Source organism: Ctenopharyngodon idella, chromosome 12 (assembly GCF_019924925.1).
Source record: "Ctenopharyngodon idella isolate HZGC_01 chromosome 12, HZGC01, whole genome shotgun sequence".
NCBI classification, from domain to species: domain Eukaryota; kingdom Metazoa; phylum Chordata; class Actinopteri; order Cypriniformes; family Xenocyprididae; genus Ctenopharyngodon; species Ctenopharyngodon idella.
In genome coordinates this window covers 22,038,307-22,065,405 of record NC_067231.1, presented here as the reverse complement: position 1 = coordinate 22,065,405, position 27,099 = coordinate 22,038,307, and the positions used below count along the sequence as shown (strand labels likewise).

At 36.2% G+C, this 27,099-nt stretch overlaps 1 protein-coding gene across 1 annotated transcript; it reads right to left on the bottom strand.

Annotated features, from left to right (window-relative positions):
- Positions 1-96: 96 nt before the first annotated feature.
- Positions 97-27,099, bottom strand: nherf1a (NHERF family PDZ scaffold protein 1a). Its single transcript, XM_051913965.1, has 6 exons — positions 26,499-27,099; positions 11,031-11,201; positions 7,401-7,554; positions 5,306-5,349; positions 1,479-1,598; positions 97-1,384 (listed from the first exon to the last, which is right to left on the bottom strand). The coding sequence occupies exons 1-6, from the start codon at positions 26,952-26,954 to the stop codon at positions 1,247-1,249; spliced, it is 1,083 nt and encodes a 360-aa protein (XP_051769925.1). The 5' UTR covers positions 26,955-27,099; the 3' UTR covers positions 97-1,246.

Below are 27,099 nucleotides of genomic sequence, written 5' to 3'. Positions count from 1 at the left end.
ATTGGCCCAAAACTCAATTTTTTTTAACTTTGTTATTAAGAACAAAGATGCAAATTACAAACAATAGGAAAAAATACAATATAAAAATGATACAAATGAAATAAACAGTGCTTTAATTTTTTTCAGGTACAGACTATTTAAGAGTAGAATTCAAAAAAGATCTACTACAGAAACTGAATAGTCACATGTAAAAATAAAACACTGCATAATCTTCACTGTATGAATTACATATACATTTATCCTTATTAAAGCTTCTAAAGTAGAGTAATGAGTGATTTTTTTAATTTATTTTTTAAATACAGTCATAACAGACCGGCCATTTTTAATAATGTTCATTATAAAATCTTGTTTTTGGTGTAGAACAGAGACTTGCATGGTTCTTTAACAGTTATTTAAAGCAGGTACATTTAAATATTTTAATGAAAATTTAAAAGTCATATGGAGTGAAGCAAGCATTTGCAGAGGAAATAAAATACTGTGGAAGATTGACAAGTAAACTTACGCCACATATTTTGTGCTTAAACATCCAGAACTCATTACCATGTGCTGTTTAAAAAGCATAGTACATCCACTGAACAAGCACTTTAAATAAAACCTTTAATGAGAAGGTTTATCAGCCAACAGCATCAACTAACATGTCAATAATTCAGTCAAACAGTATCATTTCAGTGGTTAATGGGTCCCAAACCAAAAACAGCTCACATTTACAAAATTAAAAGGCTGTAGTTTCTACGCTTCATTATGAACTGATCATAACCACAAAATGAAAACGCAATGGATTGCCGCTGCTCTAAAAGTTACTTTCAATCTCTGTTAAGACTAGTCCTGAAGGAACTCATCAGATACTATACAGCGCTCTTAAAGGGCCATCAATACTGCAGCAAAGCCAGAAAATATACAGATATGTTTCAGATATCATTTAAGCTTTCTTCTTTTAAAAAATTATATTCTAGACTGTCCATTATACAGTAATGTTAAATCGTATATTTCATCTTATATCAGTGATATAGAGGTAAATCAAGTCGACACAAGTTTATCAAAGTTAAAAATCAACAGATTCAGAAATCACACAGGCAAAATAACACTGGTTTAAAAATATACATGTGAAAGGGTTTCTAATTGTGTGCAAGAGTATTGAAAGACCGAGAAAAGGAGCAGAGAGGCATGATGGGACGGACAATTAGAGAGGGGGAGAGGAAGTAAGAAAAGAAATGGGTGAGAGGAAGAGGGGAGGCACAAAGGAAGCTCAGAGGTTGCTGAAGAGCTCGTTTCTTTTGCTCCAGTCCATCTGCGGGGCTCTCTTGTTGGAGCGTTTCTGGTGAGCTAGTTCCTTGGCCTCTTGCAGCGACATGTTCAGAGTTAGTGCCTTCTTTTTGGGGTTTTTCTGCAAACGTATTATTATGAAAAATTAACATTCTAGACCTTACGGTCTCCATATACTCAAGAGTGTGTGTGTGTGTGTGTATGTGAACACAAACCTCTGGTGCTGAGGTGCTGGCTGGAGCTGCAGAAGTGGAGGTGTTGGAGGAGGTGCTAGAGGTCGACAGACTCATGGCTACTTTAGGCTTTTCCTCCGGGGTTGCTTTTCCATTCACCTGCTACAAAGGAAATATAAGACATTAATATAAAAATAAAAAAAGCCTTAAACACAAATGGATAATTCACCGTTCCAAACCTGTATGCATTTATTTTTTTCTGCTGAAGACAAAAGAAGATATTTTGAAGAACGTTGGTAACCAAACAGTATTGGTTCCTATTGACCTCCATTCCATTTTTTGTCCATACAATGTAAGTCAATGGGAACCGAAACCAATATTCTTCAAAATATCTTTGCACGTTTGGAACAACATGAGGGTGAGCGACTGATGACAGAATTCATTTTTTATTCATTTTTAATGGACTATCTTTCTAAGTGCACTACCAAAAACAAACCACTAGATGGACCCTGAGTTTCGTTCAGTTCACAATCTGACTATTGGCCTGACCCATACCCACACTTGTGGTCTTGGCCACTTGAGAGTGTGTGCATGCCACAGGAAGTGCAAGTGCAAGACTAACCCAGGTCTGACAAATGTCAAAGCTAAGGTATGTGAAGCTATATAATATACGAAGCATCCCATCATTTATCATGTTCAGGAACTTATGTGCCCGAATTCACGAGATGCCAAAGAAAACTTTAAAGCATATGTTAAAATTAATGAGATATAATTTTGCAGTAAAACATTAGGTGTAGATGTATCTGTTAAATATGGACTACTGAATAGATTAAAAAAATTATCTTAAAAGTGTAACATACTAAAAATCAAAATGTGTAAATAAAACTCTAAATGTGTAATAACTGTACTTGCATTTTTACAAGACTATGTTGTATGTGTGATCCATCAGGTAATCAAAAATTCCACACACACTTGTGGTCTTCACGCCCACTTAAACACTTGGGCCAAAAACAGGAAATACGTCATGTAAGTAGGCAAATGGTCAAGTCTAAACAACGCAAGTGTGGGTATTAGAACAGGCACTGTGTTCAGTAGAAATGACTAATTACATCTGTACGTGGGGTCAACAAAGAAATTATCAACAGTTATAGTAAGGTAAAAATTTTGTTTATGTTTGAACAAAGTTTATGTCAAAATTATGTTTGATTAATTTGAACAAAGAATAATTAGCAAGTCAGAAGGCTGAAACACTCAGATACCCATGAACTGAAAACTGTTACAAAATACTAGATCCTCAATTCAGGTCTACACATCATAGTTTTTATACTATCACAAACAACTTTGGTCAGTCAGCATGGAAACCTGATTTTTAAATCTATATTCCTATAATTTTCAAGTTGTTTGTGAGGGTTAAAAGACAGAGATGTTTACGAGTCTTTTATCCGGAGTCCGAGTCAAGTCTGAAGTCTTTAAGCTGGAGTCCTAGTCAAGTCTGGAGTCTTTTGTCACGAGTCCGAGTCGAGTCTCGAGTCATAAAAAAAAAAAAAAAAAAAAAAATTCTCATACTCAAATCCTATTTTTTATTCTAGTTATATTAAATAGACAAAATAATATGAACTTTCTATCATCTGTTTTGTTTGTAATAAAGGTCCTGAGATGTAAGGGATAATGTACATCTAGCTTGTTACTTTATAATCCATTACAATGTACAAAACAATCGCCCTGGCAACACGAGTAGTGATTTTCAATACAGTCGGTAAGTGGACGCAAGATGGCGCCAGTGAGTCGGTTTGTTATACAGCTTCGTTGTTATTGACGACAGTCATTATCAGAAAATATCAAACCTCGGAATGTGTAAGATTGTCAATAGAAAACTCTACGCATGCTGATTGTGATACCTTAAAATATGAGCTTTAAGTAATAAATTAATTAACATCTCTTTCTATCTCTCTCTTATGGACACATTAAGAAAGAGAAAAGCTGCGAAAAGATTAATAAAACGTTAGGTTTAAAAGCTAGATTTTTATTTATTTTTGTTCATATTTTAACAGGCTGGCAATCCAAATTAGCCATGCAGCTTCACCACAGTGTATAGCTAGCTGTTTGAGTTAATGTGACTAACCTTTGTGGATGCGATGTCTCATAAAATTTGATGATGTTGTTTAATTGTTTTCCCGCATTCTGTGCATCTAGCCGATCTGACATGTTAATAAACCCAAACGAAAGAACATAAGGCACGGTGGCTCCCGTCATGTTTCATGGGACTCTTATGACATTTCGGACGTGATCATATTCTATGACAAGAGTCCGATCTACCACGACGCGTAGGGAAATATCTGTGACGCAGGTATTATAAAACCATTCAAACACAACACAAGTTCTTTATTTATTATATCAGTAGTTAAGGGCAAAAGACTTGAGTTGTTTTTAAAATATTCACGAGTCTTTTGTGTCGAGTCGAGTCAAGTCTGAAGTCATTTCAGGTAGAGTCCGAGTCAAGTCTGAAGTCTTTTAAAATGCGACTCGAGTGCCCATCTCTGTTAAAAGATCATTTTAAAGACACCGAACACATTTTAACCAATGAAATATTTCAGAGCTGAACATAACTAAAGACATTTAAAACTTAATTTAATTGAGTTTTGGGCCAGTTGGACCAACTTAATTTTATTGAGTTCTGGGCCAATTAAGTTGGTCCAACTCAATTTAATTGGCTCAAAATCACCAATTATTTTATCTAAAATACAGTAAAAACAGTAATATTGTGAAATACTATTTCAATTTTAAATAACTGTTTTCTATGTTAATATATTTTAAAATTTAATTTAATCTGTGATAGCAAAGCTGTTTTTTTTATCAAAATTATCAAAAATGCTGGCGCTGACTGGCAACTTTAAAAAAAAAAAAAAAAACACTGTCAGGGAAAGTGTTAATATTTTTGTAGAAACCTTGATACATTTTTTCAGTTTTGTTGCACTAAATCGGAAAATTAAAATGTGCTTGTTTTGCCAAGATGTAGCTGCCAGTGCAGTAAAAAAATGGTCCTTGAGCTTTTCTGGAATGTAACATTTCAAATGTTTCATAGGAGCAAGTCCTATGACGCAATTAAGGAATTCTAAAAATATTTTTTCACTTAGTCATCTTACCATCTCCCTGTGAATTTACTGACATCCTCTTGGTTCATGGCTCTCGTTTCAACTGATGTAAACCACATGACCCGCAAATCTCAAAAGTAAAGATGGATTTACAAGACTCAAACCTCTGCTGTCTAAAGCTGCGCAAGAGCCAGAATTCAGAGCCAGAGAAACATCAGAGGGTGAAAGAGTATCTGAGAAACGCCAGTGGTACCAGGTTTAGAGCTTTATAAACTTACATGTTTCTGTGTTGTGTGAAGAAAAAGAGCAAAAACTCTCCCGCACACCCTTGAGATGTTTTATCTACCAGCAGATACCTGGACAGAGAGCTTCCATTAACTCGGAGGAAGCAGTGATTATCTGGTCCAGGTTATCATTCTCTCACAGCTAGTCTAATCTAGCAGTGGGAAAAGTGATAGAGAAGAGCTGGTAGAGAGAAACCAGGACACTGCATTAAAAGTGGCCTGAAATCTGGTTATCAGACACCACAGATTTACCCTGGTCTTAATGCTGCCTGTCTAATCCCATCACTGACGCTCGGACACTACTATACTTTATCAGCCAATAAATGTGATTGAGCAAATTTAGCAAGTGCAAATAACTGAAACACGTCACACGACCACTTTACGAGAAATGTAAAGGGTCACACGCATGTTTGCTTGACACAAATGAAGAATGAAGCCTTTGAAACTTTGCTTCATTTATCGAAGAGCAACACGAGTGCCAGAAGTCGCTCACCTGATCTTCTGCATCATGGCTGGGAACAGGCTCTGGGAGTGGACCTGAGAACAGAGAGGGACAGAGAACAAAGCATTCATTAGACCTCCTATAAAAACAAGTGTCTGCAGAGGCTTTTTAAAGCTTTAGTGATTAGATATATTTGTCTCATAGTTAGTTCAAATGCAACCTGGGGGAAAAAAGGTTATGAGATTCATGATTCCTTAAAGTCGACATGAAGTGGAAGTTGTGATAGTCTTTTCTTGCCTATTGTGACATATATCTGAATAAAATGACTTCTGAATGAGAAAAAAAAAATGTAGGATGGGGCTGGATTTCGTCCTCGGGAACTGATTGGATAGTAGGTAGTTGCTAACTAAATGGAGGCAGATCTGAATGCCAGTTTGCAGTTGGTTGTGGATGATATTTAGTCCCACTCTCCGCAGAGACGTCATGAAAATAGTAGATGCAATTTTTTTTGTCTTTTTATTGTGACAGGACAGTAATTTGACAGAAAGCGAATGTACTAAAAAAACAAGAATTGTCCATTTGTCCATTTCATGGTGATTTTAAGAATATTAGTAAAGCTTTGTCATGGTAAAAGGTTAATTTTGTGAATAAGTCTGACTGAGGTCAATAAATCTGTAATATACAAAATAAATGTAATAAATAAACCCCCCCAAAAAAGAACAAATTTTAACTAGCACCCCTGACAGCAACATAGTGTCGGCCCAGATCCAGCCCACGTCTGGTCCGTGTGTAATCCACATGTACCAGAAGTGGGCCGAATCTGGGCCACACTATGTTGCTGTCTGGGACTTAATGTCCATGGCACCATTTAAAAAATAAAAAATAAAACAAGCACTTAATCTGCAGTTGGGCACTTTCAGTAAAGACGGTTTCATTAATTATAATGGAAGTGAGAGATTTTATTCATGTTATGTATTTGTTGCTACATATACAATTGACTGCCACTGCATTATTATAGTACTACTGTTCAATACTTTGGGGCAAGTAAGATTTTAAGTAATTAAGAAATTCAAGTAAGAAAATTCATACTTTTTACACAATCTGTTTTACTGTATATTTGTATCAAATAAATGCAGCACTGGTGAGAATAAGAGACTTCAATTAAAAAACCTTACAGACCCCATACTTTTGAATGATAGTTTATGCAGAAAAAATGAAAATACTTGAAAATACTTAAACATGAAAATGTAAAATATTTCATTCACTAACTAAATTATTTACTACATGGTTATGTAACATACAAAACATTTAGGGGTTGAACTACCAGTAAAAATAACTAGCCTATATTTTGTGATATATAGTGTGATTTACTCTTATGTAAGATTTTGGTCATACTGTCCATCACTACTTTAACTAAAATGCCATTGGCCAAAGGGTTTAGATTCACAGCACAATGTCTGGACTGTGAGTTTCCTTCTGGGAAAAAGAAACAGGAAACAGGCAAAAAGCCTTTTAAGAATTGAATGAGAATAGGGAAACATGGCTATTGTGGTTGAAATAATAAAAGATGAATAAAGATGTGTGGAAGCAGCTGTCAACATCCTTTCAGTGAAAAATGGAGAAAGTCCAACAGCCCACTGGCGAGCTCATAATAACAATGTAGATTGGGTAATAATTTTCCCATAAATCATCCATTTTTTCACTTACTATTTCACCTGTTGCTCAATCACCTTCAAAAAGCCTGATCTCTCCGTTATATATCATGTTATGCTACCTCATATCTGTGGGGCGGCTAGGCTGTCAACGGGAGTCATTTGCCTGTCTGGCATATTTAGGGTGGGGGTGATTGACTTCCCCCATTTCTCATACTCTTGCCATGGCCCTGGTCACCATGACGACATGCTGGCAGTGCGTTATTGACTTTGGCTAATTCTCTCGTGTACAGACAGTGTCACTGCAGGCCTCGAGTTGATGTTTAACCAGCAGTCTGTTACTATGTGAATGCGTGTGCTTAAACGTTTGACAAAGTGAACAAAAGTTATTCTTAATCAGCAAAACCACACTAAAGGTCAAGGGTGAGATGGACAGAAACCCACTTTGCACATGCAAAAACATGCTACAGCAGGTTAATTTGTTACGCTGGTACCTGTGAGATGTTTCTCGGTCGGGAGGACATCACAGCTTATGAAGAAGGCGTCTGTCTCTGGATCCACCACAAGCATTCTGGTCTCATCTCCTCCTGCTTTAATGGCCGCCACCACTTCTGAATGCTGCATCATGTGCACTGGAATGCCATTCACCTGCAGAAACAACCGAACATTAATTCATACGTTTTGAAACAGGGAGAGACAATTAAATAGTGACAAGGAAGAGAATTTGGCAGGAATGAAGGTAGTCCCTATTCATTCTGACATGTCTGGATATTTAAATGAACAGTAGTTTCCCTGGAACATTCAAAGCGTGTGGCTGAAGTGGTTTTGTAGTGATCTTCAGCGGACATTTCTTTAAAAGCCTATTTTATTTTTTAATGATTTTATTTATTACAGAAAAAAATCTGTGTAAGATAATGTATAGGAGTATATATTTTATACTTTAGAATTACTTGTTTATTATTGTGTTATTCTATGAAATTTAATTTTAATATAACATAATTTTAAAAATATAAATTACATAAAAAAAAAATATTATTTACTTTGTCAATTACACTTTGTTAATTTGTGATTTCTTAGTCAATTTAATTTATTGCTTTAAAGTAATTTAATTTTAATGTAACCTTCATTTTAATGTAATTTAAATATAATAGAATTTAAAATGTTAACATAATTAAATTACATTTAAAATTAAATCTTAAGTTACATTAAAACTTAACTTGTAAATTTAACGACTTTAATCCATTTGCACTATTCACATCAACACAGCGCTGGACTAACTAACGAGTTTTTGTCACTTTATACATACTATAATATAGTATATACCAGGAAGACAAAGCAAATCTCCTTTCTCTGACATAGTGTTCAATTGAAGTACTTATGGGTCAATAGAAAGACTAATCCCATGACCATGACTTGTTCTCAGAGAGGAGGCACCTGGGAAAAGACTGAATCTTATAATGCCAGAGGCTAAGGAATCTGTGTGGGAGATTCAGGGCAGGAGTGGGCTCTTAGGAATGCCGATCCCACTCTCCCGTTCTGCAGGCAATTAAAACACAGCGGACAAACAACAGCCCCCTTATTTGTCCCTTAAACACAGCCCCGTTACACACACACACACACACACACACACACACACACACACACACACACACACAGAACAGAACAGAACAGAGAAAGCAAAAAGGAGAATTCATCTCAGTGAGAGGCATATAGCCATGTTTTTATCGTCATTTTCAGGTAAAGCCATGTGACTCCACATGATGCCTGACATTTAAATGTCTCAGCTCTCCGGAATCTGAGATGAGATGCGGGAAATGGAAGTGAAACTAAGAACAGGGATCCTTAGAGTGTGAAAACACTCAGAGCTTTCAAGCACGACCACTGAATGAAGCCAGCGTTCAAAGAAAAGGGTTCGGTGGCATTCTGAAGGAAATGAGACAAGCCTTTAAAATGAAAAATATTCTCAGTCTGGCCAAAGAGGAACAGATTTGCAATCGGGGTGAACAACTATGCCAGTCTTTATACAGTGATGGGGCATGATTTCTTCAAACTTGTGAAATTTCTAAAACTGTGAAAAACCACATGGCCACAGACCCAAGTTACAAGTCAGCCAAGGCCAATTCACCATGACCCTGATAACATTGCATATTCTGACATACTTTTAATAAGGCCACTTGGCATTTGGTTGGAAAAAATTGACGCATATGACATCATTAATAATTAGCTGCTAATCTGTTATCGGTTCTGTACACAATACACTGTTGTCACTACCTGAATTTTCCAGGAATTAATTCGGTTGTAAAACACAGTTCACACTAGAAAATAACAAAAATGTGTAGCCTACGGAATGGAATTAAACACAAAAATAGGTCTTTTATTTATATTTATTTGTCTGACTTTCTTCATATCTCTTTCCACATTTACACTAAGTATTAACAATAATTTTGTGCAATGTGAAATGGGACAATGATAAATACAACATAAACGTGGCCTTTTTCTCCCTTTCAGCCTTTCCTGAATTTTCTTTGGGGTCTTTGGGACCTCTATCACATAGCCGTAATAAGTGGATTGAGGCTGGCCTGATATCAGCAGCGAGGGGGCGGGTGGCTTGAAACCATACGTGGCTCTGACCTCTCCTCAGGTGTTCAGTAATCCCAGCACTCCCAGAGAGACAATAATTACACTGGCCACTCCTTCACTGATAGCTAATGAGATTAACGCTCTGCAAACAGAGTCCAAACCGCTCAGGCATTTAACGTTAACACTCTGTGTAAGTATAAAATTATGTGTAAAATAACGCTGTTGCTCTAAGATATGATCTTTGATTGTTCCAGTGGCAGCTGTAAACAGCCTATGGTTAGGCTAATGAACTACATCATATGGTGGGAGAAGGTTAATTGAGATTATATGTAATAGTGGTCGAACCACATGTTTTTTAATGCCTGATGCCAATGTCAATATTTCGAGAGCAGAATGTCTGCAAGCTGATATAATGTCAATACACACATAATACAATTTAATAACAGAAACTGAGATGTAGAAATTGCAGAAATTAATTGAAACACTTATTTACTTAATTTTTTGATAATTTGGTAATTTTGCTGCAATAGCTTTCACAGCATAGGGAGGCTTTATTTGACACTGAGCTAAATTTACAACAACAAAAAAGACACGCAAACAGTCAGTAATAAAATAAGAACAAATAAACAAACAGCAAACGATAGCACAAATGAATAGATTAGGATAAAGAGACAAATTAAATCAACATGGCTTTAAGTTTTTGAGGTGGGTCTAACAGCAGGCTAGTATTCAGGTAAGAAACACTGCAGAAATTAAATAAAGTAATTAAATATAAAAAAATAACACTGGATAGTCTTCACTGTAAAAATGAAAGATTAACGCTTTCTCAACTATTTACGTTCCCAAACTGACTGAGCTTACCTGAATACTTACCAAGATAGGAATTTTGACATAAAGTTGTGTGAATTTGACCGTTTAAGCATAATACGGCACGAAAAACAACTCAATTTGGTACTTGCGAGCTGTTTGAGAGGCTACTTTATGTGCGAGCCATTTATATAGATCAGCGGTGCGCGTACTTTTGATGTGAGCACGAAACCCGCGGGAATGAGTAAAATTACGCGCAATAAGCACTATTCAACCGGAGTGAATGAGACGAGTGACAGGAGGCGGGTGTGTGTCAAACTGTAAACTCACAGTCGGAGAGAAAAGAGAGCGAGAACCCGCAGTTGGTATTGGTGTATCGATACCGCAGAAAAGGAGTATTAGAACAGTTTAAGATATTTCAGTATCGATACATAGTGAAATATCAATATTTTTGACAACACTAGTCTTCAGTATTACAATCTTATTATTATCAGTGCTGAAAACAGTTGTGCTGCCTAATATTTTTGTTGAAACCATGATACATTTTTTTTATTTGAAATAGAAACATTTTGTAACTTTAGAAATGTCTTAACTGTCAGTGCGCGAGAGAGACATGCTCTCTGAACATAAAAGTTGTATACTTGATTACTACACATTCCTGAAGCACACACACAGACACACACACACACACACACACACAGTTGTTTAAATTGCTGATTAAATATGGTGTATTATACCTGCACTATTTTATCTTGGGGCTGAAGTCCAGATTTCTCTGCTGGGGAGTCCTCATCCACCGCCCTGATGTATTGGCCAGGTTTTGTCTTCTCTGTGTGCAGATTAAAGCCATATCCGGTGGCACCCTTCTTCATGTGACAGAGTCGTGGACGCAGCTCATTCTTTGAATCCTACAAAGCGAAAACCAACAAAACAGGAAACTATGAAAAAAACTGATACTCTGATATGTCACACAAACACACAAAGCAAAACGTATAAGGAAAATTTTTAATGATATCAGTTACATATCACATATCAAGTCTTAATCTTACAAATGTAAACTATAGCTAAAAATGTTGTACACAGGCAACAATCCTGATTCTCTCCACTGCAACCACATTTTCCAAAAACAAAAACTGTATGGCTCAAATCAATCAAACCATCACCACACACCAGAATATTCTTTCACATCACAAATGTGCATGAGAAAATCATAACGTGCAGAAGAACTTCCAAAGCAAAGCCACCCAGCCTAATCGATACACAATAACTAAACAACAAATCACCTGCTTCCTGGAATATTCAAGCTTCCTCAATAAGCTGAGCAACACTTTCTAAATAAAACTACAGAAAATTAAATAATACACAGAGATTTTTTTAAAAGAGAGAATAACTTGTATACCATTTCAAAGATCACTCAGTAACGTCAACATCCCGAGATGAAGCACTGAAAAGTAGAAGTAATGAAACTGACCAGTCATCTATGTACTTCCCTCTTTAGCAAACCAGTCTGTGATATATGGCTGAAATTATACAAACAGATAAGACAATCAAACATCTACATGCTGCACAAACGCACATATTGATCTACAGATGAGTCAAAGGAAAGACACATGAGCCAGCAAAGTATGAAAACAAATATGGAAGGAAGTTTGTTCTTATAAAATTTTATCATTAGTTTTTTTTATAAAATATAAAATGAAAATCATTATTATAATATAGTTTTTGTGAAGTTGATACAGTTTAATGTTTCGTCTTATGTACCCCCCCGCCCCAGAGTCCCATCAATAATGCTCAAGTAACCCTTCATCAACACTAATAATAATTAATAAATAAATAAATAAATACTGCTGCTACTTTTGTTAATATTAACAATAATAATAATTATATAGTTATAGCTGATATAGGCAAATGTTTTGTCTTATGCATCCCCACAGCCCGATAAATAATGCTGAAGTATAATAATAATAATAATATTATATTAAAAATGTATTTCTTAATAATATAATTCTATATAACAAACATTATTAATAATAATAATAATTGTAATTAAAATGTGTATTATTTCTTTATAATACAATATGTTATTAAAAATACTAAATTTGATACACTGATAGATTAAACATGATTATTAGTTATTTTAATCTTTACATTAACCTGTTTTATATGTTTAAAGCCAACTCAAAATCATTACAAGTACCCTATTATAGAGTATATGTATTTCAGGTTGAGAATCACTGACAAAGACCAACTGCAAACCAATTCAACACACAGGGAAAGTGTGTCCAATGTGCTCATCATGATTCGCTAACACTGATAATACCAAAGGCAGCAGTACAAAGCTTCAGTGTACAGGCTGCACACTTCCCGGGAGGGCTGCTCTTCTGGGAAACTGGATAGCAGTGCAGACTGAAGGGGTTTGCAGCACTAGGGTCACTGAATGTGCTTGACATGATTAACAATACCTGTTTCTAGCATGGGGCTAACCACAGGTCACAGACAGACCTGACAATAGCAAAGGTATCCTCATTACTATCCCCAAAGAAAACGTGCCTAAATGTAGCTACTAATTAAAGAAAGAACTCTTCTAACAGGTGACTATGCAAATGCAAGACCTATCTGAGCTCTGATTAGCATAGGCTTAGCCAGCAGAGGCCATATGTTACACTAAGAGTTTAATCCCACCTGCTGAACACAAGGCAGTGACTAAAGAGTTCTGTTTTGGAGGTTTGTGGATGGTGTGTGGTGTAGTGGTTACAGCACAGGGCTGGTAATCAGAGCCATGAGCTATTGCCAATAGTGCCCTTGATCAAAGCACTTAACCCCAGGTTGCCCCGGAGGGATTGTCCCTGTAATAAGTGTACTGTACTGTAAGTCACTTTGGATAAAAGTGCCATCTAAAAGACTTACGACTCACTATGGTGTATCCCAAAAATGCTATGCAGTGTTACTAGGTGTTTTAGCCCAAAGTCTCTATAGCTGAGTTTACATGGACCCTAATAATCTGACTGTAATCAGACTACTAGCATAGTCGGAATAAATAAAGTCACATGTAACCATGTCAATCGGAATGAATTGGCCAAATCCGATTAAAATTTCATTCAGATTGTAATGGGTGGTTTAAACCTTTTCTAATCCGACTGAGAGGATTGAAAACCGAAACTGGAAAGTACTGCGCATGTGCAATGACGCAGAAATGGCATAATGACATAAAACACGAGGATCGAGCTGTTGTTGTTGAATGGAGTGTCATAAATTACTGTCGTGTCATTCTAAAATTCTACTTCCACTCATCGTCTGTGAAGTGGAGCCGGACATCATCCCTTCAGTCCTTGTTTTTAGACTTTCATCCACAGACGCCTTGTTTTAGGCGCAGGAATGGACGGTTTTACTGCTTGATTAATATAAGCAGCCCAGCACAAAGCTTCATGTGCTCATCGTCTCCTAATTAGGACCCAAAATAGATAAATATCAAGTCTGCTCTTTAAAACAAAGAAAATAAGCAATTTAAGAGAATAGTTTGCGCAATAAGCAGGTAACATATTTGCATATTTGTGCAGTGTGCACATTTTTAAAAAATCAATTCCAATTTGAATCTTGTGTCATATAAACACGCACATCAACCAGATCACTTTATTTAGCATTCATGTGAACACTACATTCAGAATTCATTCCGATTAAAACAAAAGGTGTCCATGTAAATATAGCTTATGATATTTTGTTCCATTGATATGACTCGGATCTAAATCTATAGGATTTGCTCCCCTCATTTTTTCGCCCACCAGGTGAAAATCATGAGTCTGATAGCTTAGAAAAGTAGTATTTACGCCTTTACTCAACAACCTGAGGAATTATTAATTTTTGTAGCAAAAAAGCCAACTCTTAAAGTTAGCTTTAAGAGTTGGCTTTAAGTTTTGAGCACTGACCAAACTGGCAAGAGACTAAGTTTAGGTCTTATTTCACCCTGCAAAACTGTAACTTTCCTGCCAAAGTGCTGTAGCCACAACCAACTATGTTTGACAGAAGGATCACAATGTCCTGAGAGGACTGGACATTACACAGTCAGAAAAATTATACAACGTCATTCACTCTGGGTGGGTCTTCTGTAAAACACAGTCACAATGTTATTTAAATGCCTGTGATATTACGCACACACATTTAAACATACAGGATCACCTATCATGTACTCCACCAAAGATCCACCAACACCCTGTGATAAGATATACAAAGCTATCTGATAAAGCCGTAGGTTACTATCACTGTATTAGTTCTTCTTGTGTCTCCATTAGTAATTACATGCAACCTCTAAAAACTCTTCTGCCAAAGGCAAATACGGAGTGGAAATTATGAACTGTGCAGACAAGATGATACGAAAATCATGCTTGCTGCATTGTCACTGTATGAAAAGCAAAATATGCGAAAGCACCGGGTGAGCTGATGGCTCTGACGCATCACTGTTTGGTTGTGTCAGGTGTGAGTAAGGGGAGAATTGTGGGATTATGGCAAAGGACTTGGGTGTGGACTGCTATCTTTGAGAAGGGTTTGGCAGGGGACCACACATTCACAATGCAAAGATGACATCATCCGCTTTGATAAGATCCCTAGAACTAGGGCGGGCCGATATGGCAAAAAAAATAAAATCTCAATTTTTTCTGAATGATTGACCGATTCACGATTTCAATTTTTTTTTTTTTTACTGTTTAACTAGTCAACTTAAAAACTTAACTACAATATGATTTAAGTAACATTCTCAATCTGGTTAAAAAAAAAATCCATTCCACACATGAAGTGATCAACATGGTGTAAATGTAAAACAATTTGTTAAATATCTTTGTAGAAATATGCCTGAAATATGAAGGCAAATGTTGTACAAACTTACCTTAAACACATCATATATACTCAGAAATAATATAAAATAGGAAAATGCTAAATATTTCTTAGCCAAAAATTAATAGCAATAAATAACACCAGTAATAGGCTATTATTAACAGCAAATGCTTTGTAAAAACAGAAAACAACAGCAGCTTTCAGCCTGTCACCATCATGCAAACATGAAATATCAAACAGGTTTACAGGTTTTTGCATTCCATTGCGCTATTTGTCCAATTGTTTTTATGTTTGGCGGACATGTTTAGGTGTTGCACTTGTGTCTCGTGTCTTTTGCAGTGTCTCACCCATGAAACGGCATTCTAAAAACACGGCGGTCAAGTAAAAAAAAAAAAAAAAAAAAAAGCTCAACTCGCGTTTAATAACTTTGCCTTTTTTTCCCTCATTCCACTGCCTGCGTCACATTTTTATAACGCAATAACGCATTTCTGAATGAACAGCCGCTTAAGAATAGTGATGTGTTCTACGCTCATAGAGCGTCACATGAGAGCGGTTAATCAGGCGCGCCGGCGCCATCATGAGGTCGGATCATTTTCTTCTCCTAATACGGCTGTCGTTGCTGTATTGTCAACATGTAACGCTTGCTAACATTTTTATTCAAAATCGCGATTTCTCGATTTTAAAAAATAATAAAATCGAGGCAAAACATTAAATTCGAATTAATCGGAAAAATCGCCCAGCCCTACCTGGAACACTGCACTCTGACTTTATGAAAGAAATCTTATCCAAACCATAAGAAGAGAAGGACACTCAATTGAGGAATATTACAGGTGCTGGTCATATAATTAGAATATCATCAAAAAGTTCATTTTTTTATTATAAATTATTTTAAAAAATGAAACTTTCATATATTCTAGATTCCCTACATGTAAAGTAAAACATTTCAAAAGTTTTTTTTTTTTAATTTTGATGATTAGAGCGTACAGCTCATGAAAGTCCAAAATCCAGTATTTCAAAATATTAGAATATTTCCTAAGATCAATCAAAAAATGGATTTGCAAAACAGAAAAGTTCAAGTTCTTTAAAGTATGTTCTTTTGTGCACTCAATACTTGATCGGCAGGACATATTACAGCAAATGACTTGCTCCTAGCACAAATTACTGCATCAGTGAAGTGTGGCATGGAAGTGATCAGCCTGTGGCACTGCTGAGGCACTATTGAGCCTTCAGATCATCTGTATATTGTTGGATCAACTGTTTCTCATCTTTCTCTTGAAAATATCCCATAGATTCAGGTCAGGCATATTGGCTGGCCAATAAAGCACAGTAATATCATGCTCAGCAAACCACTTGGAAGTGGTTTTTGCACTGTGGGCAGGTGCTAAAGTCCTGCTGGAAAAGGAAATCAGCATCTCCATAAAGCTTGTCAGCAGATGGAAGCATAAAGTGCTCCAAAATCTCCTGGAAGATGGCTGCATTGACTTTGCACTTGATAAAACACAATGGACCAACACCAGCAGACGTCACGCCCCCCCCAAATCATTATTGACTTCAGAAACTTCACACTAGACTTCAAGCAGCTTGGATTCTGTGCCTCTCCAGTCTTCCTTCAGACTCTGGGACCATGATTTCAACATGAAATGCAAAATTTACTTTTATCTGAAAAGAGGACTTTCGACCACTGTTCACTGTCCAGTTCTTTTTCTCCTTAGCCCAGGTAAGATGCTTCTGACGTTGTCTCTGGTTCAGAAGTGGCTTGGTAGTCCTTTTCCTGAAGATGTCTGAGTGTGGTGACTCTTGATGCGCTGACTCCGGCTTCATTCTACTCATTGTGAAGCTCTCCCAAGTGTTTGAATTGGCTTTACTTGACAGTATTCTCAAGCTTGCGGTCATCCCTGTTGCTTGTGCACCTTTTCCTACCCAATTTCTTCCTTCCAGTCAACTTTGCATTTAATATGCTTTGATACATCACTCTGTAAACAGCCACCCCATTCAGTAATGACCTTCTGTGACTTACTCTCTTTGTGGAGGGTATCAATAATTGTCTCCTGGACCATTGCCAAGTCAGCAGTCTTCCCCATTAGTGTGGTTTCAAAGAACAAAAGATACCCGGAATTTATACTGTAGGGATGGTCATTTAATGAAACTCAAATGTAAATATTCTAATATTTTGAGATACTGGATTTTGGACTTTCATTAGCTGTACGCTCTAATCAACAAATTAAAAAAAAAAACCTTTTGAAATGTTTTACTTTACATGTAGGGAATCTAGAATATATGAAAGTTTCATTTTTTAAAATAATTTACAATAAAAAAATATATTTTATATATATTCTAATTATATGACCAGCACCTGTATGCATGTGATCAATGACATGATGAGACGAATGTCACAAAACCTCAAGAACACGTCTGGGTCATATTTTACATCAAAAAAGAAAGAAGAAATTATATTTGAATAAAGAATGAAGCCTATGTTTAGAACTATTATGATTTTCTTTTGCATTGTGACTATTTTCATGACAATTAAGTCCATTTAAAAACCCTATTTATCACTAAAGCAGTGGAGAAAAAAATTCTCAATACTTAAAAGAAAATATATTTTCTTTTATATGTATTTATATTTGTACTAACTTTTTTTACAGTGCTTTTTGTTGTTGATGAAAATGTCACAGTTCAAAAAATTAATGCCGTTATTGCCTTTCATAGGCAAAATATCATTTCTTATTTGTGTGTGTGGGTGGTAAAATGTATTGTGGGCATGTTTTTTGTGATAGCTTGTTCATCACTTGTACATTTGGGTTATTACACAATTTAAAACTACTGTTTATCTTACGCAAGTTTAGATTAGTAAAAAAAAAACCATTTGGGTTCTTGACAGGAGATACTTATACACTTGATATGGGCTTAATATAGATCTGTGTCTAACTACTCATAAGAGCAGGAGTTTCATTTGAGAGGATCTTCTCTGAAACCAGTTTTCCGACTGGAGCATAACATTCTCAACAAAAACTGAAATGACATGAAAGGAAATAATAAGCCTATTCTTTATATTTCATGAAGCGTTAGAACTTCTAACGGAACTTCTAACAATAAACTAGCATTAAACCATGACATTTGTGATGAGAGCCTGTGATCTCAAAAACATATAAACTGGGTGTTGTTATGCATAAAAGTTCATTTTCTTTTCAGAATTGTACAGTTCCTTTATGGAATATCACCTTTAAAAGAAATCCCATTACTAGATAGTCTCCCTCTGGGCCTCCATTTCCCTTTGGGTTATTCAATATAGGAAGCTGAAGGTAGCAGAGGAAATCATTTCCCCTGTCCACAGTAGATGTGGGGGAGAGTCATTTTAAAACTACACTATCTGACAAAGACCTTCATTCACTGCCGATCCTGTGTGACATAACATGAACCTGTAGCACCTGTGGCCTTCAAAGTGACTATTAGCAAAGAGATCATCCACTGATTACAGGGTTGAATTTAAAATATAGCCATAACTTTTAGAATGATCTCTCTACTTGAATGCTCACATACAGTGAGATTTACATCAAGAACTATTTAACTAATTAAAAAAACAGAGATTCTAAAAAAATTGCAAAGCTCACTTTTTTTCCAGCCAATTATAAAGAATGAGGACTGAAATTTTCTAGCTTTAAACAGGATGCTAAAGTTGCATAAAAGAATCATTTAAGTATTATATGACTTTTGCATTTGTTTCTAAACCGCCTAATACCGGACATGTTTGTGCGGGGAACACACTGAAATTTAAGTCACTATGCATCATAACATCAGATTATTATGACCAGTATTACAGTATGCAAACTCATGATATTTCCCAGACCATTTGTCACCACAATGGGGACAGTCTCACACCACATCCGAACAGCACACATAATTTAACATTTATTAAAAGTGTGCATAGATATGCTTTCACATTACTGTCATTCTGTTGACATTTACTCACCCTCAACATTTTTTGGACAACACAAACAGCATTTTTTGGACAATACATTTTTTGGACAATACAAAGTCAGCGGGGTTTAAAATAGCACTAGACCATGTGACTTTGAGACACTTTTTCTTTTGTGTTCAACAGAGGAGAGAGAGGTTTGGAACAACATGAGAATGAGTATTATTTTTGGAAACTGTTGCATATCAGCAAGTAAACCTGTTTGTCACAAGCAAAGTGTGGAGAGGCCCTAACCAGCTCACCAGCTCTCCAGCTCACGGCAGGCTTCAGTAAATCCTCCACCAACCCTATAAAGATTCTACAGTTCAATAATGCAAAGGTTAATGACTTTATAGCTCACTTTAGTAACTCATAATCTTGTCCTTGGTTTTCTCAACTCTTGAAAAACTGGGGTAGGGTTGGTGAAACATGAACTGATGACTGAAAACAATAATTATCCCTAACCATAACCATAAGTAAACAAGCTTTATTTAAACTCCTCCTACTACGTCATGTGGTATACTGGCATTTTGGTTAAGCAAAAGCAATTTAGAAGCTTTTTTTTTTTTTTTTTAATAGTATGACGCAAGATTAATTGCATGAATGTGGAGATGAACAGAGCTGGCAAAGGTGCCATAAATATATTTATAGGCCGGAGGCTTTGGATCCAAGATGTGCACTTGCAAAACTCGACAGCCAATAATTAACCCATAGAGATTTGAAAACTGCCAAACAACAGCAAAATACATAGACATGTACCAAGAGCAGTGAGGTGAGGACTGATACGATTGGTATAACTGCTAGTGTCATCGCAAAATGCAACAAACCACAGCAGGAAAACAGCGAACTTGTAACCAAGGAAGTGGTTTATTCAAATGTATGAGCATCACTCCCCATCTCACAGAGTTACGCATTCAGCTTGAGTGTTTACTTTCGAAATTTTTAGTGGTAAACATCTTGAGAGTGTGTGGCTGCCAAACACATCCTAAGATGCTATATTGTGTCTGCTGAAATGTATTGTTGTCAAAGCTGGTATTATTATTTTCGTTTTGTGCTTCAATGACACTAGAGTTCTATGAGTGGCTCACACAGCATTGCTATGCTGTTGCTAAGGTATTTGGAAGGTTTTTTTAGCATGTTCCCATGGTGTTGCGATGGTGCTTTAATTTCTAGGTGGTTGCTTACTGACCCAGGTTTAAAAAAAAAAAAGGGAACCACCTTGGTGGCTAGTTCCTATAACTAAGTTCCTAGAACAACCCGGTGTGAAAGCCCCTATTATTATATTATTATTATTAAGCCCTTTTATTTCATTTAAAGAAGAAACCAAACCAATGTATAGATGACATTTGAGGCTTAATGCTATAGAAAAGCAATAAAACATTTGTGTAAGAGTGTTTTCAGCTTGTTTTTTTTATTTTTATATAAAAATATGGCATGCAGTTGCTTCAAACAATGGTATAAAGCTATTCAAAACATCATTCAATGAAAATAGCGATAATCGTTATTAATAATCGCAATTACAATTTCAAGGGAATAATCGACAATTATGATTTTTGTCAGCCCTAGCCCATCCGATGATATTCCTATCTATGGTCCAATATATTGTCCCTCAGTGGTTTATGTAAACGGGAATAGTAAAAGTTTATAGGATTTTCTGTCCATTCTATTGACCATCAGACCATTAGGATAACTCTCCTCAGTAATCGGTACAATCTGAGGAAACATTCATGACTGTAGCACAAATGGAAAATGACTAGGGCTGGGTAAAAAATATCGATTTCTCGATTTAATCGATTCTCATTTTTACGAACCGATATCGATTCTTAAATCCCAAGAATCGATTAGTCTAGTCTTTTTTCAGTTGATGAATGAACAGAACATGTTGCGCGCCTCCCATCCAATAAATCGCAATAATATTTGTGCTTTGTTACTTTTGATATGAAGCAAAGTCTCAGATTTCAAATGACGTCCATCTAAATATGAGATTCAAAAAATAAATACCGTTTTGGCGCTGTTTAATGTGACGTGACAGATCGCTGTAGCGCCTCAGTTAAAGAGAAGCGGCAGCACAGAGCGAATGTGAACATCCTCTCCGCTTTAATACCAGTTACAGCGCAAAATAAACATGACTAAACATCTGAAGGTATGTTAAAATACACAGTACAACTTACCGAAATCCATATCATGTCTCTTGTAATAGCTCAATCAGTGTTTTAACCTCGGAAAGACGTCTATAAAACAGCTTGTAAACAATGTCACGTAACGTCACAGAATAACACAGAATAAAGAAAAGTGAACTCTAGAAAGCAGCATTCTGATAAATATAGCTATGCGCCGTTACATATTCATTATAATGTTCTTCAATATTTAATGCATGTTTGAATAAATCAGTTATGACAGCCACGATTTAAATGTTTATATTTAAAAAAAAAAACGAATTGGAGTAAACTTTATTTATTATAAAAAACATAATTGAGTGTAATTTAAGTGTTTGTATATTTATTTGAGTGAAGCTCACAGACACCAGGATGGATTAACTCAATGGTTTTAGTTCTCAGATTTGGCTCCCTGAGTGTTTCTGTTTAGATGCCGTATATACAGCGTATCTTTAGGTATATTTGTACCTAGTAAGTTCATTTTAACCTTCAATATATAGTAATGTAGTACCAACTGACTCCCATGTGTAGTTTACAGCATTAGTTGAGAGATATACTGATATACTACATCCAAAATAATCGATATCGAATCGAATCAAATCGAAATCGTAATCTAATTGAATCGCAAGCATGCGAATAGAAATCGAATCGAATTGTGAAAATTGTGTCAATACCCAGCCCTAAAAATTACACATTGATTTTTAATAATAATTTTATAATACATTTATTTTAAATCCCTAACATAAATATAATTAAAAAAGACAGAAAATTAGCTGGAAGAATATCAAGGCTAATAATAATTACAAGCTAACAATAATTACAACCACCAGTATGTAACATTATAGTTTCGTAAATGAATTAGTAAAACAATGGCAGTTTTAATATAGGTGAAGTTAGGAAGTTGGCCACTTCCATATATTTTCATCGTCCATTTTAAAATAATCTAATAACCTGATTAATAAATAAAGCACTGAATGAACAGTTCCTTTAGTGCAAAAACACAGAAATGACAAGCACACAATGTACTGATTGGTATATCAACATCACATGCTACTTATAAACAGAATCAAAGAAAACTATTGAAGATTGTTCCAAAGAGACACACCCTTTCTTTCCTCCTAAACACACCTGCATTTCTGAAGATTCAGATGTTTGGAATGTCAGGAAATATTCCAGACTCAGACATTGATCTAATTTTCATAAATCGTCTATTCTGCCTCTTTTCCGTCATTTATCATTTAACACAATGCAAGCAAGCTGTCTGTGTGTAATCTGCTCTGAAAACTCATCTCAGTAAGTAAACAGCATCCCGCAGGGCACTGCCATCAAGAACAAAGCTTAGTCTGGGTTAAACTGACAGCTGATCCAGAGATGTTCCCTCCAGCGGCATTTTACTTCTGAATGATCACAGACAGGAAGGATGGGACACAGGAGGGCGAGGGGAAAACGACACAACAGAAGGACCATTCATGGTTGACTGAGGGTTTCAAATACACTTTGATAATTGCTTGAAAGAAATGTGATTACAATCCGTATTGTTCCAGAGACTCTAAATAACTGTTATTGAGTGGAGGACTTCTCTGGGCCGCCAGGGTTATGATGATTAAAGTTATTTCTGGCTCATGCCACATAATCAGAAAAAGGACTGATAAACATCGGCCTGTATGCCATTATGTAAAAGTGTAACAAGCATCAAAACTGCACATTTGAAGTTTGCTTTTGCTGTGCCGGCACTTTCCAAAACCTAATTGGCATGCCTTCTATAGTAACACTAACTTATAACTAAGTAACTGATAACTAGATTTAGATTTTCTAAAGAAAATGGAAGTGGTGCTTGTCTGTGCAAAAACTCACTCACTGCCACAGTGGCAGAATGTTGTAGGTGGTTGCCAAGGTATTGCTAAGGGGCTGTCTATGATACTCTCAAAATAATCCACATTATTTGAGCAAACATTTATGTTCTTAGCACAAAGGATGCAGGACAAGTGATGCACCAACTTTTAATATCTAGAGATTTCAGTGAACCTCTAACCCAAGAATCAGCAATAACCTTCAGTAACTTCTTCGAGACACATCAAAATCTGTTATATAGAATAAAAGGATCTCAGTCCTACTTTGTGGCTCCTTTCTCTCTAATCTTAAGCCTGCACCCAAACAAAGAGTAACTTTCCACAATAACCCCCTTCACTGCTCAAGGATCTCCAAGGCAAGGGATTGAGACTTTATTGGGGTCAGCTTACCCTGCTGGCTTTTGTCTTCAACCCGAACAATTACAACTCAAGAAAACCATGAAATATATTTGGCACAATGTTTTATTTACTAATAGAGCTCCTTTGAAACTCATTGAAAAAGGAGAAATCACTGAAATACCTGAATGACTTTGAGTGACTAATTTACAGTGCTTAAAGAATGGAAACTAAATTAATGGGGATGATAGGATATCCTCTTAAAGGGATACTCCACCCAAAAATAGGGTGACTTGACGTCCCGTTTTTCCTGGGACAGTCCCATATTTCAGCTCTATTATTAGTGTCCCGACTTATTTTGAAAAAAATGCAAAAACAGCCTAATCAAAAGTAGCCAATAACGTTGTAGTATATTTTGTAGAACAAAATAACCATCCAATCACAATTCCCTATCGATTAACTTGCAGTTAGTGAAGGCAGGATCCGACATTGTGTCAGTGATACAGAGAGCGTGGAGGAGATCAATTTATGACGTGAAGACGCCGTAACTACTAGTTATAACACGAAAATACAAATGAACATCAGAAGGTATGTATAAAGAAACAGTACAACTGAAAAGGATCATGTCTCATGTAAGTCGCTTAATCTGTGTTTCAATCACGAAAAGATGTCAATAAAACAGCTTGTAAACAATGTCACGTAACACGTTACATTCACTTCAGGAAAGACATTCAGTGTAAATAATCTTGTTAGTTAGCAAGACATAACTCTAAAGAGAAGCATTTTGATAAATATATGCTCTATATAATATATTTTATATTTTTTTTACTTGTTAGTGATGTTTTATTTATTGTACAGTATGTTTGAATAAATTGGATATGACAGCCACCGTTTAATTGTTTCAACAGCAAATTGGAGTAGAAACATAATTCTATAATTAAAATGTTGATGGGGAGCAATTCACTCAGTCTTATCTCCGGCTGTGGAATTTGTTTTATGGCTACCTGGTTCATCTACATCCGTGGAGCATGTGTTCTTGTTAATGAACGAATTATGGACAGCCAAAAAATCTTGACTCTGCTTTTCATTTTTGTAAGACTATATCAATTTCTTATATACAGTAATGGCCAAAAGTGATATCCGGAGAGGATTTTTCTCAGTATTTGCTTTTAATGACCCTACAAGATCAAAATATAATGGGAAGAAGAAAACACTCAGTACTCAATAAGTTTTGCACATGTGGTGTACGTAATTTTTTGTTTCAAATTTCATTTGTGCATTATTACAAATGTCACAATTAAGCGTATACATTAGTTTTACACTCAAAGCACAACTATATCCTTAATAAAATGTTTGAATAAAGGCCGAAGATGTCCATTTTCCTAGGTCGGACATCACTTTTGGACGCTACTCCAGCTAATGTTATTGTAATGTGTAGATATGTGTGCGCCTTTAGGGTGAGGGTGCCTGTCCGTCCCGTATTCTACTCTGAGAAATCTGCTCACCCTACCCAAAAATGAAAATTCTGTCATCATTTACTCACCACCATGTTGTTCCTAAAACCTAAAAGATATCTTTTGTCCATACAATGGGAGTCAAGGGGTTCCAAAGTTGTTTGATTTCCCAAGTTTTTTTTTTTTTTTTGTGTGTGTTCCACCAAAGAAAGTCATACAGGTTTGGAACAACACGAGGGAAGAAAATGATGACAGAATTGCCGTTTTTGTGTCGAATATCCCTTTAAACACAGGATAAAATATATATCCCATAAAAGAGAATAAAACGTTGCCCACTGAAAGGACTTCAGATTAATATCACAGGAATGAAGATAAAGCTTTTTATAGTCTTATTGCACAAGTGGTGCAAATCACTTACAGACCTTGTACTGCGTTACATAAATATATCACTTTAGAGCTATGCAAATGACCTATACACTCTACATGATTATGTAATCCTAAAATTTCAACAGTGGTAAATGATCAGTCCAGTTATGACACTCGATATGATCCGTATCTGATCCATCAGAAGATTTTGGCCACACTGTCCACTCCTTTCTGCTAGACAAAGTGTTTGTCAGAAATCTCCCAGTTATAATTTAATGGCAATTAACAATCCAGCCTAAAAGTAACATTGTACTGCTCATTTACTATGCATGATTATAGCGAATGTTAAGTAATCAGGCCTTTAGTAGCTATGATGTGACAATTTGGTTGATGCAGCTAATGACATTCATCTTTCTCAAAAAGCTGGAAAACACGTCAGCCTGTCGTCATGCCCGACAGGTCAAACTAGAAGCAATGTGAAAACCAGAGAGACATGTGATGCAACACAATGAATATCTGGTTTAAAACATGTCCTCCAACATTTCAGAAGCACATCCACAATAGAAAAATTAATGCATTTTATAGCAAATTAGCTTTTCTCTGGGCAGCATGTCCTCTTATGCTCTGCTGGGAATATAATATATATATATAATATAGATATAACATAGAATATAGAATAGCCTATGGTTAAATGTTTGTCTGCATCTATTTATTCAAAACATCCAATACAAAATGGAATTTATACAAAAATGACTCGAAAATACCTCTTCTACAATAAATAGGGAGAATTTAGTTTGATTGGGACACTTTTTTCCAAGTCATCCCAATGGCAAAAAGTGTCCCAATCAAACTGAATTCACCCTATGTTTTCAATTTCTGAATTTAATTGTGTTTAAAGTAAGAAAAAAAAAAAAAAAAAGGTTGTGTAACTTTCCAGCCAGAGACAAAAAAGTTTAATTAAAATGAAGAAACTGTACATTAAAGCAACGGTATTGCAATTAAAGTATTTTATTGTTTCTTTACTTAATAGATACACCACTTGAGAGAATTTGATTGGGTTTATTGGGACACTTTTTCCCTGTCATCTCAATCCCAAAAAGTGTCCCAATCCACTTGGAATATATACATACACACAAACACACCCTCAAGTATACTGGGACATCTGTCAAACTTGACGCACGTGCTCAAAGAAGTTAACTTTTCCAAATAACATTTTAAGTGATGGAAATTTGCTCATGAAAGCTGTTCATTTAGCTGAACTTACCTTGGAGCTCACGCTCAGTCTACCCATGCGTATGTCCCCGTTTGTCTCCGGGACGGGGGTGGATTCCCTTGGTGTCCCGTTCTTCATCTCATCTTCATGGTCCGATCCAGCGCTGCTCGGTATTGGTATCCCATCAGTCACATACTCTTTCTGGCACTTCAAATTGTGCTTCTGCAGCAGTTCTGCTGTCTCTGCATCCACCACCACGAGCTCCAGTTTGTCCGTGATGCCTCGTATGCGGGACACCACCTGTTGATGCTTCTCGTCCTCCACATTCTCCCCGTTCACGATCGCAAGTTTGTCCCCGGCCATCAGACCCGCGGCGGCGGCCGGAGAGTCGGGCTCCACATGCCGGATGTACTGACCGGGTTTGTTCTTTTCGCCGTGGAGATGAAAACCGTAGCCAGTGTCCCCTTTTTCTAAGACGCACAACTTTGGCCTGAGGTCGCTGGACATTTTGAAACTCTAAGACTTACGGATACAGCAAAGCAGCAGTCTGGCTAAAATGAAAGTAGGAGGCAACAACGAAAAATAGATACGAGAAGAGAAAAACTTTGCGCCGCCCACTCTGTGTCTTCACTGTGTTGCAACACACTGCAAG